The sequence below is a fragment of the Microtus oregoni genome, unplaced genomic scaffold (assembly GCF_018167655.1).
Source record: "Microtus oregoni isolate MIOR12 unplaced genomic scaffold, Mior012 000016F_ref0000370, whole genome shotgun sequence".
In the NCBI taxonomy this organism is placed as follows: domain Eukaryota; kingdom Metazoa; phylum Chordata; class Mammalia; order Rodentia; family Cricetidae; genus Microtus; species Microtus oregoni.
Genome location: NW_024543075.1, coordinates 17,008,473 through 17,025,625, shown reverse-complemented (window position 1 = coordinate 17,025,625; position 17,153 = coordinate 17,008,473). Strand labels below are relative to the sequence as shown.

At 50.8% G+C, this 17,153-nt stretch overlaps 1 protein-coding gene across 2 annotated transcripts; it reads right to left on the bottom strand.

Annotated features, from left to right (window-relative positions):
- Positions 1-1,834: 1,834 nt before the first annotated feature.
- Prss36 (serine protease 36) lies at positions 1,835-16,711 on the bottom strand. 2 transcript variants are annotated; one of them, XM_041666225.1, is made up of 15 exons: positions 16,618-16,711; positions 16,298-16,333; positions 16,094-16,129; positions 15,234-15,396; positions 14,612-14,892; positions 12,236-12,402; positions 5,589-5,838; positions 5,362-5,491; positions 4,786-5,057; positions 4,527-4,690; positions 3,512-3,749; positions 3,258-3,399; positions 2,731-2,996; positions 2,536-2,657; positions 1,835-2,278 (listed from the first exon to the last, which is right to left on the bottom strand). In XM_041666225.1, the coding sequence occupies exons 1-15, from the start codon at positions 16,652-16,654 to the stop codon at positions 1,997-1,999; spliced, it is 2,586 nt and encodes an 861-aa protein (XP_041522159.1). In that variant the 5' UTR covers positions 16,655-16,711; the 3' UTR covers positions 1,835-1,996. The 2 variants fall into 2 exon arrangements, with proteins under 2 accessions (XP_041522159.1, XP_041522160.1); XM_041666226.1 differs by having other exon boundaries at positions 4,786-5,024.
- Positions 16,712-17,153: the final 442 nt, after the last annotated feature.

The window sequence follows — 17,153 nt, the reverse complement described above, 5'->3', positions numbered from 1 at the left end:
GGGACTCTTGTTTTTGTTTTTTTTTTTTTTTGGTTTTTTGTTTTTTTGTTTTTTTTTGGTTGTTTCGAGACAGGGTTTCTCTGTGGTTTTGGAGCCTGTCCTGGAACTCGCTCTTGTAGACCAGGCTGGTCTCAAACTCACAGAGATCCGCCTGCCTCTGCCTCCCGAGTGCTGGGATTAAAGGCGTGCGCCACCACCGCCCGGCTAAGTGGGGACTCTTAATTGCACAGCAGCTGGGGGTGGGGGGTCCTGGAGGAAGAATGCTAAGACCCAAATCCTAAGGGGGCTTGGAAAGAGACTAACAACAGAGCTGGCAAACCTGGGCCAGGCCTGGTGGCACCTGCCTTTAAGTCCCAATCGTTGTCCTGTCCTCTGTGATTTGAGGCCAGCCTGGTCTGCATAACAAGTTCCAGGACAGCCAGGATTACATAGAGAAACCCTCCCCCACCACCCCCGCCAGAAAAAGAGATAAAGCTGGGGTGTGGTGAAGCAGGAGAACCCCTGTAGTGTAGGGAGCCCTGCGGGGAAAGGGGCTGGGGAGATGGCTCAGTGGGTAAAGGACTTGATGTGCCAGCTGAGCTTAGACCCTGAGCACCTGGGTGTGACGGTTCCTGTTTGTGAGCCCGGTCCAGTACTGGGTGGGGGAAAGTGGAGACAGCAGATCCTGGGGCTTTGCTAACCAGCCAGTCGAGATGAAACAGCAAGGTCCAGGTTCAGTGAGACACTGTCCAGAAAGGTGGAGCGCGCTGGGCTCAGAACCTGCTTGTATGGGTGCAGGCATGTGTGTGTACACACAAGCACACACGCACAGGAAGGGTGCAAGGAAAGGCAGCCTGTGTGACCGCTGTCGCTGTGGCACCAGGGATGCAGCTTGGGCTTAAGTTTGAGGAGAAATAGACCCTTACTTCCTCTACTCTCTCCCTAGAGGCCTGGGTGTCTGGCCTCCAGCCCAGCCCGGTGGTCAGAGAATTCCTGGAGGGAGTGAAATGGGAGAGGTTGACTTCGGAGGGAGGGGAACTCTGGGAGTCAGGGTGTGTTTAAGGGGTGTTTAGAAACGAAGGGAAAGCCGTTCACAGCCTCCCCGTGCCACCTCGTCTCCCTTCCCTGTAACAGAATGTGACCTCAACTCCAGACGTGATCCCTCTGTTCACCGGTTAAGACTTCCACTCTTCCCTTAGGTCCGCATCTGCTGTCTTTATGAGCTCAAACCTCATGTCTTCTCTGACCACTTCTTCATCCCTAGTCAAGGAGTAGCAACATGCATTTTCCACTCGACAGGGAGCACTTGATGAACTTATTTTTCAGGCTCCACTTGCCAGTTAGCAGGCGATGTGCACTGAATTAACAGGCAAGTTGGGCGCAGAGGGGGGATTTTCTGGGAGCACTGGTTGGGATGGAAAAGTGGGAGTTTCTTGAAGGGTGCCGAGGTTCATGTGTGTGTGTGTGAGTGTGTATGCATGCACACACACGCTAGAGACTCTAGGAATGTACAGTAGGCATCAGGGTGTATTTTCACGGCTGTTTTTTACATCCCAGGGCTTTCTAGTCTGGGGGGTACCAAGCCAAGGTTGAATATGCTGCAGGTGCTGGAGATACTAATTCCAGAGCAGAGGTGACACACGACCAGCTGTTCACCTAACCTCCCCCGCCCAGAGGCAGGAATGAGGGAACAGCTGCCACGTTATAGGGGACACATTTCCTGGGATCCCAAGGCCTGACTCACCAAGAGGGCAGAGCCCTATCCTTGGGGCTTTCCCCTTAGCTTTGAGGTGTTCGGGAACCTAAGAGATGCCACAAGGCCACGTGTCTGTATTTACATCTTTATTGTCTCTTCCTCCCCCACCCCCAAGGATTCTTAGGTTCAAAGTAGCCAGCACTGAGGCCCAATTATCTGAAAGCTGATGTAGTATAGGTGGAAGAGGCCCTCTCCAGGCCTGGGAGCTGGCTGGTTGGGCCACATTCCAGGCCTGATGGGTGGTGTGACGAGGAGCCAGACTCAGCCCTGGATCAGTGGAGCTAGCAGGAGCAGAAACACAGCCGCAACCTTAGGGGAGCTTGCAGCCCCTGCCAAGTCTTGGGGGCAGAGGTCACTGTCTTCAGAAGGCCAGTAGGGGGAGCCACTGGGATGCAGAAAATGGGCTTCTTCCACCGTTTGCGATATCCACGTAGCTTCAGGGCCAACGGCTGCAAACAGCTCCTGGCTACCTCGAACAGCCATGCCCATGAGAACCCAGGGGCCTCCCTCAGTCTGGCACAGGAGGGAAGGTGCTGAGGTCACCTGTAAAGTTGGAGTCAAGGCCAAATGGGTCTGTTACCCCTGCATCTGGTTCTCTTAACGTCCCTAGGGTCCAGTCACAAAGCACTACATGTCTCCACCCTTAGATTTCCTGCTTCCTGGTCCCTCTGAAGTCTAGGCCAGAAATACTTGTTCCTATCAGGAGCCCAATACCAATAAATTCCAATCTGAATAGGGTCTAGTCGCCTAGAACTACCTTTCCCCTCCCTGGCCCAAGATGCATAGGACCCGCCCTGTACCTCACATCTATCTTCCTGCCCCTCAGCATAGAGGACGCAGAAGGTTCCGGGAGGCAGAATGCCCTGATAGAGGCAGTGACAGAGTCGTGGAGTCAAGATGGAGACAGCAGTAGCTACAGGAACTAGAGAGGAAAGAGGCTGTATAGGGCTCTGGTCTGAGGTCATTCCTCATTCCCATGACCCAAGGGCTCTCACCTCTGTCCTGGGGGTCCTTCCAGCCCAGCACCCAGCAGCTGGCCCCTGGAGGAATACCCTCTGGGTGTAGGCAGATGGGCAGAGCTGATGGGGAAGGCTCCACCTGAGAGTTCAGCTCCAGCAGGGCCAGGGGGGGCCTAAGTCCTAAGTGCCGGGGCAGGCGGATGCTGATGACAGAGCGAGATACCTGGTGACCATGTGGGGGGGAGCTGGCCCCTGCCTGGCCCAGATACACTTCGATGTAAGGCACTGTGGTTGAGCCCAGCCTGTGGGAACAGGAAACAGCATGGGCTCCTATTTCTTTCATAACTGGTGAACTCCTTCCCAGCAGAAGGAAGGGGCAGAGCAGGTCTCTTGGACCATGCAATTGCTTTGTGATTTCTCTGCTGTCTCAAAAGATCTTACCCTCCCCCTAAAAGCCAAATAACCAAAACATTCCAACAAAAATTTCCCACAACGCACAAATCCCAAAGCGACAATGTCCTACTGCTGAAAGAATCCTTGATTTATCACCCAATTTTTCTCACCTGAGAATACAGTGAGTAGCTGCTAGGACCCAGCCTGGGGCAACCAGAATCCCAGTGCAGACTCGATTACCAGTCACATGCACCTCTGTCAGCCAGGGCCACAACACACCAGCTGGAGTGGTCTTTGGCCTTAGGCCACAGGCTAGAGAGAGGAGGTGGTCATCTCAGCGGGAGTCCCCAAGCTGCCGCCTGGAAGCTTTGCCAGGATCTAAGACCTCCCAGGAACTCCTAAAGTCTCACAGACCCCTGCTCACCCCCATGCTCAGTGTGTGGGGGACAAATCTGTTCCTCAGTCTCCTCCCCCTCAGGGCCCCAGTCCCAGATCAGCTGGTCCTCCAGGTAGGCTCCCTGAGTCACATGACTAATCCATGGCGCGTGAGTCTGCAGCGGGGAGAAGGCTCGGGGACGGAGACAACCACTTGAGAAGGTTCTGTATCCTGCCAGGAACCACGTCCCCTCCTCACGACACAGAAGGCTCCAACTGGAATCTTTCTGTGGCAAAACAGTGTTTTTACTAGCGTGAGCACTCAGCTTTCTGGACTTTCCTGGGATCCTGATTCTCCTTCCGTGGACTAATCAAACATCCATCCTTCCGGCCAAGTACCAACACTAATTTTCGTAAAAATCTAGCCCTCACTTAGCAAATTCCAACACCTTTTAACCCCACGCCCTTCTTTCCTTCTTTCTCTCTTTGGTTCAAGACAGGGCTTCTCTGTGTAGCCTTAGCTGTTCTTGGCTGTCCTGGAACTTGCTCTATAGACCAGGTTGGCCTCAAACTCACAGTGCTGGGATCAGAGGCCACCACCGCCTGGGCCCTGCACCCCCCATTTTAGAGACAGGGTTTCTGGCTGTCCTGGAACTCAAAAGCATGCGCCACTACCGCCTGGCTTCAAGCCCTCTCAAAATTGAAATTGCCAAACTTGGGCTGAGGAGATGGCTCTGTCGGGAAAGCACTTGCTTCACGAGGACCCAGACTTGGCTCTCCAACACTCAAAGCGTTTAAAAAGAAGGAATAAGCCGGGCGTGGTGATGCTCGCCTAGGCAGGTCTCTGAGTTCGAGGCTAGCCTGGTCTACAGGGCTTGCTCCAAGACAGCCATGGATACACAGAAAAACAGTCACAAAAAAAAAAAAAAAAAAAGTAACGAATAATCGAGTTAAGGCACCACAAGCACGAGGCCCGGAGCGCCCTGCCCCCGTTGCTAGCTCCTCCCCTCTCGAGCTGAGTTCCGGCCAGGGCCGGATGGTCGCGGCGAGCTCCTGTCGCTCACCCAGCATCGTCCCGCCTCTTCCTCCTCCTGGTAGGCGGGGCACAGCCAGTGGGGCGGATCTCCCGGCGGCGGCACCGACTCCCCCTGGCGGCCGTACAGGCAGTGACACCACCAGCTGTTCAGCAGCTGCGCCTCCAGCTGCGCTCCGGAGCCCGCTGCGGATTCTGAGAGACGGGGAGGCGAGCGGTGCTTCGGCCGCGTGGTCCCCGCCCCGCCCGCCCGCCCCACCCAGGCGGTGTCCCCCCGCGGCCCCGCGCACCCCCGCGGCCCCAGCGAGCCAGGCGGCAGCGGCTCCCGGGCAGGAAGAAGTGTTCGGGATGGGGCAGGCACACGGCGCTCGGGGCGGCGGTCAGGTTCACGCGCGTCCTCAGCTGCAGCAGCGCCAGGTCCGAGGCCGAGTCCCTGGAGGCGTTCTCGTGCGGCACTAGACGTGCCACCCTCTCCTCCTCCGGACTCGAGGGCAGCAGCACCCGCCAGGCTTCAAGGTCGCCGGGTGGGCTGTCAGAGGTGCGGGGCTGCTGGATGGGGATGCTGAGGACGCGTGCGTTTCAGCACACAAGATGCAAGCCTCGCTTCCCGGGCTTAGATTGCATCTAGGAGTTGGGGCTTCGCCCAGCGCTGGAAATGCGCTCCCTATTCTGAGTCTGTTACTCTGGCTCTCGCGTTTTGGACCGAGCCTCCTACCCACCCTCGCCAGACTCCCCCTCTTTGTGCCGGATTCTGTAATCTCCAGGGGGACCCCACCCTACAGACTGAGCAGTACAACTCCCACCCCATAGGAAGGACTGAGCCTGTCTGAGGTGCAAGAGTGCCAGATCCGTGGATTCTCACTCACTCCAGAAAGCAGCTGGCGGGTGCCAAGACCCAGCTGTCAGACACCAGAGCTCCATAGCAGGGTCTGGAGCCTGGCACCATCACCTGGGCCTCCCAGGGCCAGCTCCCTGGCCGCGAAGCCTTCCCGCACTCTGAGAGATGAGAGGAGAGGCCTGGGTCAGGAGGTCTGCAGAAATCCTTAACCCTGCAGCCTCCACCCGAGTTCGAATCTGCCCAGTCCGGCTTCACCTGGTTGGGCAAAGGTACAGTTTTCTTCTCCGGGCTCCCAGGGTCCTGACTGGGGCTTCTGGAGCTGGCTGGGAAAGGAAGGCCCGGGCTCTGAACCCATCACATGTTCCCGTATCCACGACTCATAGGGAGCCACTGCAGTGAACACCCCAGGGCGGTTCCTCCGTCCACAGCCAAAGCCAAAGCTGGTGATTCCCGCCAGGAACCAACGGCCGCCGTCCTCACAGACTAGCGGTCCCCCAGAGTCACCCTAAAGATAGATGATTTAAGTCAGAGTTCACTTCAAGAATCTACAGCCCGTTTGGGGCCTAACATACAGCCACCGCCACCTTCTAGCAACCTTCCTTAGCTACCTTCACCTCTGTATTATCTATAGCCCTAATCAGAAGAAAGCCCAGTAAAGCGGAACCACCAAGTCGCCAGAGCCAAGGAAGAGCACCCAGACATTGCATCAGTGACCTTTCCAGAGAGCCCTGTCAGTCTCACTCAGAACTGAATGATTTTTGTAATAGTTCACCTCAGAACTGTTTCTGATTTCTAAGGTTTCTAAGTCACACCACCCTGAAAGATTTATTTTGGGCCGGGTTTGAACCCAGGGTCTCACAAATGCTGAGCTCCACCCCTCAGCCACTTCTTTAAAAAGTAAATCAAGTGCTAGGGGCCGGGGTTGCTCAGCTGGGAAAATGGTTACCTTGCAAGCTCAAAGAACTGGATTCCAGCTCCATAACTCATGTAAAAATATGATGACCCGAACTACAAGGGAGGCAGAGGCTGGAGTGTCCTCCCCACTTGTTGGCCAGTTTAGCCTAATTGGTGAGCTCAAGGCCAAGGAGAAACTCTCTCTTAAAGGAGATGGACTATATCCTGAAGATGACTCCACAGGTTGTCTTCTGCCTGCACACCTGCACACATATGCACACCTGCACACACCTGTACACATGTACACACCTGCACACATATACACACCTGCACACATATGTACACACCTGCACACATATGTACACACCTGCACACATATGTACACGATCGCAGAAAGAAAAGAAATTGAAGTCAAGCTTGGAGGTACATACCTATAGTCCCAATACCTGGGAGGTGAAAGGATCAAGACTCAGTGACATAGCTATTTATAGGCTAGCCTGAGCTACATGAGACTGTCGTCAAACAAAGAAACAAAAGAGGCCCAGTGAGGTGGCCTGGTGGCTGAAGGCATTTGTTGCCAAGCCTGAGGATTTGAGGTCAGTTTGCAGGACTCATATGAGGGAAGGTGAGAGTTAATTTCTGCAAGCAGTCACTTGATGTCCACCACGTACTTTGACATACAGAGCGGAACACACATGCACACACAATAAACAAATAAATAAATGTTAAAAAGGAAATAGAGATATGAGTTGAGGAAGATGCTGCAAGCGTTAGGCAACATAGGTAAGATACTGTCTGAGTGAATGAATAAATAAACAAATAAACAAATTCATTACAAAGGGAAATGGGAGGCTTTGCTGAAAAGATGGCTCAGAGGTTAAGAGCACTGGCTGCTCGTCCAGAGGTCCTGAGTTCAATTCCCAGTAACCACATGGTGGCTCACAACCATCTATATATAATAGTGAGGCCTGATGCCCTCTTCTGGCATGCAAGCAAGCATACAGACAGAAGACTGTGTACATATAAAATAAATCTTAAAAAAAAAAGCTGGGCAGTGGGGGCACAAACCTTTAATTCAAGCCCTCAGGAGGCAGAGGCAGGCAAATTTCTGTGAGTTTGAGGCCAGCCTGGTCTACAGAACAAGTTCCAGGACAGCCTGCAAAGCTACACAGAGAAACCCTGTCTCAAAAATAGGCGGGAGTTGGGGGAGAGCTAAAGAGATGGCTCAAGTTGAGAGTGCTGACCTCTTTTCCAGAAGACCCAGGTTCAGTTCAATTCCCAGTATCTACATGGCAAGTCACAACTGTCTATACCTCCAGGAAATCCAGCACCCTAACACAGACATACATGTATGCAAAACACCAGTGTACACAAAATAAAAATCAGTTATTTTAAAAAGAGGGGCTATGGGGCTGGAGAGATGGCTCAGAGGATAAGAGCACTCTGTCTGCTCTTCCAGAGGTCCTGAGTTCAATTCCCAGCAACCACATGGTGGCTCACAACCATCTGTAATGAGATCTAGTGCCCTCTTCTGGCCTGCAAGTATACATGCAAGCAGAACACTGTATATGTAATAAATAAAGATTAAAAAAAAAAAAGAGGGGCTATGAAATCAAATGAGGAGGAAGACCTAAAATCAGCGGACCAGAAACAATAGGAATGGGACATTGTTGTTAAGGTGTCTCTGAGCTCAGGAATCTTGGTGACCTGAGGAGGATCACAAAGAAGTCTTGGGGCTGGAGAGATGGAGAAGAGCCCTGGCCACTCTTCCCAGAGGAGTCAGGGTCAACTCCCAGCACCCACAAGGCAGCTCACGACTGTCTGTAACTCCTGTTTCAGCAGATCTGACACCCTCACACAGATACACATGCAGACAAAACACCAGAGCACACAAAACAAATAAGTAAATGAATAAATACGTTTAAAAATAGAAGACTCAACATTTTGTAGAGTTCTGCTACCCAGAACAGTAGCTAACAGCCCAAAGCAACTATTATTATTTGAGATTGGTTTAGTGCTTTATGTATGTGAGTGTTTTGCCTGCATGTGTGTTTGGGCACCACAGGTGTGTCTGGTGCCTGTGGAGGTGAGAAGAGGCTGTTGGATCCCCTGGAACTGGAGTTACAGATGGCATAAAGGTTCTGGGAATGGCACCCTGGTCCTCTGCAAGAGCAGCAAATGCTCTTAACCGTAGTGCCAACTTTCCAGTTCCGATTATTTAAATTGAAACACAGTTTTGGTTTCTGAGCCCCTCTACTCCCTACCCTCATTTTGTTTTAGTTGAGATAAAGTCTCATAAAGCCCAGGCTGGCCCCAAATTCACTGTGTAGCTGAAGCTGGCCTTGACTTCTGATCTTCTGCATCCGCCACTTCATGAGCTCTGGGATTATAGGCACGTACCATGGCTCTCCGCTTCTGTGGTACTATGGCTGAAAGTGCGGGCTGAGCACTCCAACAACTGAACTCTCCCAGTGTTTCTCTCAGCCTTTGTGTGTATGTGTGCGCGCGTGTGTGTGCGTGTGTGCGTATGTGCGTGTGTGGGCATGTGTGTGCGTGTGTGTTGGAGGGCCGAGGACAACTAATTTCATGGAATCAGTTCTCTCTTTCCACCTTTATGTAGGCTCCAGGAATTGAACTTAAACCACTCGTGTGACAAATACTTGTCCCCTCTGAGCCATCTCACAGGCTATCATGTGAGGGGAGGAGCAGTGTACGCTACATTACATATGTAGGAATCAGAGAATAGCTGTGGCGTTGGCTCTCGCCTTCCACCTCCAGTTGCAGTGATAGGACAGCTTCTGAGGTAAGTCCTTCCTCGATGAGAACCTGTCTTCTTTCCTGCAGGACCCCTGACAAGGTCTTGCTATATATTTCAGGTTGGCCTTGAACTGGAGCTCTTCCTTCCAAGTACTAACCAGGCAGGCCCCTGCTTAGCTACTGAGGTCTGAACATTTGGGATCTCATGTGTCAATCTTCCATGTTTGAGGATTACAGCCCTGGGACCCCACATGCAGCTTTTCCTTTCCTTTCGTTCCTTTTCAACAACACACATGACTAGCAGCTACCATACTGGATAAACAACATTTTCCATAGTTGTTTGATTGTTTTTGTTTTTCGAGACAGGGTTTCTCTGTAGCTTTGGAGCCTGTTCTGGAACTAGCTCTGTAGACCAGGCTGACCTCAAACTCAAAGATCCACCTGCCTCTGCCTCCCGAGTGCTGGGATTAAAGGTGTGCGCCACCACCGCCCAGCAACATTTTCAATAGTTAAGGAATTTTTTTTCTTGTTTTTTCCAGACAGAGTGTCTATGCAGCTTTGGAGTCTGTCCTGGAACTTACTCTGTAAACCAAGTTGGCCTCGAACTCACAGAGATCCGCCTGCCTCTGCCTTCCGAGTGCTGGGATTAAAGGAGCGCACCACCACTATTTGGCATTTATTTATTTATTTATTTATTTACTTGAGACTATGTAGCTCTGGCTGATTTTGAACTCAGAGATCTGCCTGTCTCTGCCACCTGAGTGCTGGGATTACAGGAATGTGCCACAGTGCCTGGTCTTTTCGTTTTTAAAATTACAATTATTTACTTATTGTGTATGCACACTCCAGTGTCATGGCCAACATGTAGAGGTCAAAGAACAACTCTCAAGCTGGAGAGATGGCTCAGAGGTTGAGAGCACTGGCTGCTCTTCCAGAGGTCCTGAGTTCAATTCCCAGCACCCACATGGTGGCTCACAACCATCTGTAATGGAATCTGAAGCCCTCTCTGACATGCAAGCAGACAGAGCACTCATGCCTAAAACATACATAAATATATAAAACTAAAAAAAAAAAGAACATTTCTCAGGACTCAGTTCTCTCTCCTTCCACCATGCGGGTCCTGGGGATCAAACTCAGGCTGTCAAGCTGGACAGTGAGAACACATGCTTGCTGAACCATGTTGTCAACCTCGGGAAGTTCAATAAACATTACAATATATTCAAAGAACTGAAGAAACAAGAATCTAAAGACAAGGAAAACGACCCAAGCAGAAGAGGGGCCATTGATCCGAACAGGAAGTTCTCAGGAGAAGACATACAAAAGCTACTAAACATTTTTAAAAGTGTTCAACAGCATTAGTCATCAGGGAAATGCAAATTCAAACTACTTTGAGTGCTGCAGAAGATGTGGAGAAAGAGGAGCCCTTATTCACTGTCGTGGGAGACACAAATTAGTATAGCCAGTATGGAAGTCAGTCGGGAGGTTCCTCAAAACAGAACAAAATGAAAAGATTTTTACCGTATGATTAACCTAAGGCAGTCTTGGACACAGAGAACTCCATACCCTACCATAGAGATGTTTACGGAGTCTCTTATGTTTAGTGTTGCTCTGTTCACTGTAGCAGAGCAAGGGGACCAATCTAAGTGTCCATCAACGGACAGTGGGTCAAAATCTCCAACAGAGATAAAATGGAATATTTCTCAGCTCTAATCAAAAATGAAACAACAAAATTCGCAGGAAAATGGATGGAGTTAGAATGTATAATATTGAGGTAACACATCTCAAAGGTAATAAGCTCACTTATGTGGCTCCAAACCTATAATATGTATGTATGTACGTATGCATGTATGCATGTATGTATGTATCAACTGCACATGTGGCTATCATATAATATGTAGGAAGAACAAGAAAGCTAAACAGTAGGGACTGGGTAAGGTTTGAACGCAGCTACAGGACGTGAGCTATGAGTAAAAAGCTGATTTTTTTTCTAGTTTTAGCCCTGTCATTGATTTTTCAGTCTTGTTTTGCTTTGGTTTTGGTAGAAGAGGGCATAAAAACATAATTGACAGTGAGGGTGTAGAGCGTGAAGCTCTGAGCTTCAGAACAGCTGTTTGGAGAGGTTCATCAGATGTATGGACTCCACTCGGGTGCTCTCACAGCATGGCAGCTATCTTTTTCCAGTAAAGGCTGAGTTAATAAGATAAAGAAACTACTTTGAGATTCCATCGCACCCACTGAGAATGGCTATTTTCTTCCTTTCTTTTTTAAAAAATTATTTTTTTATTTGCCAGGCAGTGGTGGCGCACGCCTTTAATCCCAGCACTCGGGAGGCAGAGGCAGGTGGATCTCTGTGAGTTCGAGGCCAGCCTGGTCTACAAGAGCTAGTTCCAGGACAGGCTCTAAAGCTACAGAGAAACCCTGTCTCAACCCCCCCCCCCAACAAAAAAAAAAGTATTCTAGGGCAGTCAAAAATACATAGTGAGACCCTGTCAAAAATAAACATATATACATACATATAAGTTATATATAACATATAAGTTACACACACACACACATATATATATATAATTTTAAAAAGAGTTTGAGCACAGGAACCCTGCATTTGTGGACAGTGCTTCCCCAAGAAATCATAAGTTATTAAATAAAAATCTCAATGTCGTGTCATGTTGTAAACCATGCAGTCGTGCCTCGTGGGGAATCTACTAAGATTGCTTTGCTAAATTTACATGTTGTCAAACTGCCTTCTAAATATTTATGTTGATACCCATAAATCAATGTGGCCCTCAACCTTGATCAGCAAGTGTCTCTCTATAGTGGGTGTCTGGCCTCTACTTCCCAAATGCTGAGATTACGAGTGTGCTCTAGTATGCTAGGCTCCATTGACTGTCTTTGGGTTGTTTTTTTAATTTCTTTATTTATTATGTATACAATGTTCTGCCTGTCTGTATGCCTGCAGGCCAGAAGAGGGAACCAGTTCGTATTACAGATGGTTGTGAGTCACCATGCGGTTGCTAGGAATTGAACTCAGGGCCTCTAGAAGAGCAGCCAGTGCTCTTACCCTCTGAGCCACTTCTCCAGCCTTGTCTTTGGTTTTTGGTTTGTTGCCAGAGATTGAACCCAGAGCCTCCTAGGTTCTAGGCACATACTGTACCCATGAGCCGTACTCCCCAGACCAAATTCCACTAAAGATGAAGCTCCAACATTTGTCTGTTCCTTAGCTGCTTCCTATGGATTGGGAGACCTCTCCTCACCTGGCAGGTATCCTTGCGTCCCTCCGGATAGCCAGCACACAGCATCCCTGGCAGCAGCTGGAAAGTCAGGTTGAAAGGGCCAGGCCGACTGTAGAGACACTGACAGGCAGCCTCTCCCAGCAACCTTAGCTCCACTTCCTGTAGCACCCAGGGGAGAGGCAGAGGGTCTGGGGATAGAATCAGAGAGCAGATACGATGAGTCAGGTATGAAACACTCATCTCCCCAGGCCTTAACTTTGTCCCTGTCAGCTGCTTCCTGGACATCTCCGTCAACACGTCCCCAGTGGGTCTGCAGGTGTAGCTCAGTTGGTAGGCTGCTTGCTAGCATGCATGAAGGCCTGTGTTTGGTCCCCAGAACTGAGTCATCCAGGTGTGGCCGCACAGGCTTGAAATCCCAGAACTTGGGAAGTGGAACTGGAGATTCAGAAATTTGAGGTCATCAGCAGCTACATAGAAAGTCTGATGCCATCTTGGCTTATGTGAGGCCCTGCCTTAGGGGGGAAAAAAAAGATGGCACCTTGGCCTACCACCCTCATCACATTGTCTGCTGCTCTTATCTTCTCTCTAAGGCCCCGTCTCAGGCTTAGCCCCTGTAAGCAGCCAGGAGAGCTGCCACAGATGATGGTACAGATTGTGGACCATACAAGGTCCCCAGACAATAATGTACTTCTGGAGGAGCCAAAATCAGTAAGCTCTCGACCCTTATGCAGAATTGTGTTTGTCCCCAAAAGAGCATCCTTTTCACAAAGATATCATTTGATTAAATACGGTCTTGCCAAACACAGAAACTGGAGTTTAGGATAAGCATCTGGGTGTTATGGCACATGCCTCTAACTCCAGCACTGGGAGGCAGGCAAATCTCTGAGTTTGAGGCCAGCCTGAAGTACAGAATGAATTCCAGGACAGTAAGGGCTATACCAAGAAATCCTGTCTCAAAAAAATAAACGAAGGGGGGCCGGAGATAGGGCTCAGTTGTTAAGAGTACTACCTGCTCTTCCCAGCAACCACATGGTGGCTCACAACCATCTATAATGAGGTCTGGTGCCCTCTTCTGGCCTGTAGGCAAACATTCAGGCAGAACACTATATATAATAAATAAATCTTAAAAAAAATGAACACAAAACAAAACAACAACAACAAAAAGAATCTGGGTGTCATCCCTGTCCATCTGTTATTTTATTGGTTTTTCAAAACAGAGTTTCTCTGTGTGGCCCTGGCTATCCTGGAAATCACTCTATAGTCCAAGCTGGCCTTGAACTCAGAGATCTGCCTGCCTCTACTTCCCAAGTGCTGGGACCAAAGGTGTGTACCACCACCACCTGGCTCCTCTTCCCCTTTTAAAAGATTATTTTATGAATATGAGTTTTTTTGTTTTGTTTTGTTTTTGCCTGATTGTATGCATATCGCATGTGTGCCTGGTATCCCCAAAGTTCAGAAAAGGGCATAGGACATCCTGGAAATGGAGGTATCTGGAATTACATTTGGTTGTGAACTACCATGTGGGTGCTGGGAATCAAACCTGGGTTCTCTGTCCAAGCAACAGTTGCTTTATAACAGCTGAGCCTTAGCTCACCTTCCCCAGGTAGTTCCCAAGTCAGTTGTGACATCTCTGTATTCCACTGTAACTCCCCAGTGCAGGCAGCACAATCCTGGGCCTAAGGGAGCAACCCAGCCTCCTGACTGGTTGGCTTCCTAATTCAGTCTGTACCTGCTACTTCCAGGAGCAATGTTTCTATAGTACAGCTCTGTGTTTTTACCAAGAACAGTAAATGAACGCTTGTTATGTTCACTGGTGTATCTCTTTCAGGGCTTGTCTAACACAGTGCCTGGCACATAGAAACATCCTCGACAAAAGCGTGAGCCAATGAATGTTCTGAGCAGGGAGACGCGAAAGCGGAGAAGAGACTGAGGAGCGGTGGATAGGTAGGAAGGGAGAAATATGGAAGAACAAGCGGGTCTAAGCGTCAGTACTTGAACACATATTACAGAAGGTAACCACAACCCATTAAGTTCGGTTGTGCCCGTCTGAACCACCCAATACCCCCTGGGGCTGTTTTTCTCCTTTCGCAGGAGGAAGTGTGCAGGGGTAATGCTTTGTCTGAAAGAGCTGGGACGGAACCCGAGTCTAAATCCAGAAGAGAGAACAAAAACAAAAACTGGGAGAAAAGGTGAGGCCAGAGGTGGGGCAACCTCTGGGGCAGAGGAAGGTACATAGAGGGAGGTTAGGAATTTTCCGTGGATCAGAACTAAGTCTCCCAAGCTCCGCCTGGATCCTTCTCTTTAGGCCCAGCTTCTGAGGAGCCACCCACCGGAGGACCCAACTTTTAGGGTGCCCCGGGACCCACACCTGCAAGGGCGGTTGCCCGCCCCACTCACCAGCCTCCTGGACGTCTCCCCAGCCCGTGGCCCAGCAGGCGGTGCCGTGAGCGAAGCGGTGCGAGGCACGAGGCAGGCAGACCGGCCGCACCGAGGGGCTTAGCCTGGCGGGCGAGGCCAGGCGCAGCAGAGCCAAGTCGGCGCCCAGTTCCACTCTGCTGTAGTTGTGCGGCACCAGGATGGCGGCCACTGAGCGCAAGTGCGCACCGTCCAGGGGTCCGTCCTGGGAGTGCACGCCCAACAGGACTGACCATTCGTCCGCGGGCTCCAAGGTTCCGTTCCTGCTCCAGTGCCGGGGAGGGAAGGGGACTAGGTTGGCCCCACGGAATCAGCAGATCACTTTGGAGCTGAGGACTCAGAGCCGAGGGATAGTTAGGGTCAGTAGGAACCCAGGAAGTGAGCATCAGATCCAGATTAGGGGCTGAGACGCTGTGGTTGAAAGGGTCAAATAGGATTTGGAGATGTCAATGGAAGGATAGTTCCTATTCCAGGGTGCTCAGCATGGACAGCATGGCATTGATTGGCAGGAAGGGTAAGCAGGGAAGGTGGAGCTGCAGAGCCACCTTTAGTTAGCCGTTGAAGGAGAGAACTGGACACTTTGAAGGAGAGAGACTGTACTCACGTCACGAAACAGTGAGCAGCGGAGAGGACCCAGGAAGGGGCGATGAGAGAGCCCCCGCAGATGTGGCCCCCACCTTGGTGCAGGCTCACCTGCCATGGCCAAGTGCCAGGGTGTGCATCAGAGCCCCCCACAATACGGGAAGAGGGCTCAGGGCGACCGCAGTCTGGAATGGAGACCCATGGAAGTCAGAGCCCTGTTAGGGTTCTCCTCCCCTCTGACCCTCAGACTCCAGAGACCCTGATAACTCGGGAGAAAGCCTGAATCTTCATCCACTCCTTTAATTTGCCCTTCTGAACATAACCAAGGCATGGCAGAGTCCCTGGGATCTTCCAGTTCACTCATAATTTAGCCAGCCTGAAAAGTCTTTAAGAGTCAAGGCAGCCAGGTGTGATGGTGTGCGCCTTTAATCCCAGCTAATCCCAGCAGAGGCAGGCAGATCTCTGAGGGTATGAAGCCAGCTTGGTCTACAGAGCGAGTCAGGACAGCTAGGATTATAGAAAGACACCTTGGCTCAAAACAACAACAACAAAACAAAAAACCAAAAGAACCCCAAAACAACAACAAACAAACAAACAAAAAACAAAAAAAACCCAAAAGGCCAGGTGGTGAATTGATGTACGCCCTTAATCCCTGCACTCGGAGGGGGGGGGGGCTGCAAGGAGATCGCTGTGGAGTTCGAGGCCAGCATGGATTACAGAGGGAGTTCCAGGACAGCCAGGGCTATACAGAGAAACCCTATCTCGAAAATCCAAACCAAACCAAGCCAAACCACCAAACCAAAACAAAAATAACCAACCAACCAAACAAACAAACAAACAAAAAAACCCCAAGATCCAAGGCAACTCATGCCTCTCTCTTACCTAAGTCTTCAAATTCTCCTTGGGTAGGACTGACAGCTAGAAGACAGAAGGAGACACTGTGACTTCAACCCTGACGTTGCTTCGCCCCCATCTTCCTGCTCTAACCCCACATTTGCCTCCCCAGTCCCATCCCCTTGTTATTGTTTCAGCCCCTTGACCTGCCTGCACCACGGCACCTCACTTTCCCCTGACTAGCCATCTTACCTGAGTCCTGGAAAGCTCCTGGGATGGGACTGACCACTGGGAAGACAAGAGGGAGGCAGGGAAAGGCTGGAGAGACGATGCACCTAGGTGAGGCTCTCGCTCCTTCTGCCCAGGTCTACAATGTTCCACCTCGCCCCGACAGCCAGTCGGGCCTCCCTTTCCCCTTCCCCTTCCCCCAAATCCCCCAGGTTCTTGGTATGGCCCTTCTCTGTCTCTTTTGACATCTCACTGCCTCTAAAAGCTGCAGGAACTATATTCTGCTTTTCAGCTCTCTAGGTGGTGCCATCCAGGCCTCCTGAAGCCCTAGCCTCTGAACTTACCCATCATTACAACTGGGATGAACAGGTGCTGGGACATGGTTCACGAGAGTCGGCGGGGCAGCCGGAGGCACAGAGACAGACAGTTGAAAGGCTGCTTCCTGCCACCAGACTGTCACTGACTGTGTCTGGTCCCTCCCGATGGTCCCAGGAGTAGCCCCACCCTTCCTGGCTAGAGCCCATTTACAGGAGGAATCTGAGAGGATCTGGGGCTGAAGGGGGAAAGTAGGGAGTTCAAAGGCCCCACCCCAGGCTCTGGTGCATCTCACATATCTGGAGGCTCGGAATGGAAGTAAGGGAGGTGTCCCAGCTCCAGGACACCTGGATGTGGGTGAGATGAGCAGAGAGCTCTCTGTGTCAAAACCAAGTCAGATGACCGTGGTGGACGCATATGCACAGGGCTCTTGGAAGAGCAGGACCAAGCTGAGCCGTAGCCCTTGGCATGACTCACCGGAGACCTCACCTTTGATTGGGGTGTGGCTTCCCTAGTGGCTTGGCCTTTTCTTCTCACACAGCTCTAGTTACTGGAGTTACTGGCC

Bases quoted from the DNA above. Each gene is read 5' to 3' on its own strand.
- Prss36 (XM_041666225.1), bottom strand. From the start codon at position 16,654: ATGTCCCAGCACCTGTTCATCCCAGTTGTAATGATGG. The intron at 16,334-16,617 runs GTAAGTTCAGAG...TTGTCTTCCCAG, and splicing joins CATCCCAGTTGTAATGATGG to TGGTCAGTCCCATCCCAGGA. The intron at 3,400-3,511 runs GTGAGCAGGGGT...TCCTCTCTCTAG, and splicing joins CCCACACACTGAGCATGGGG to CCTGTGGCCTAAGGCCAAAG.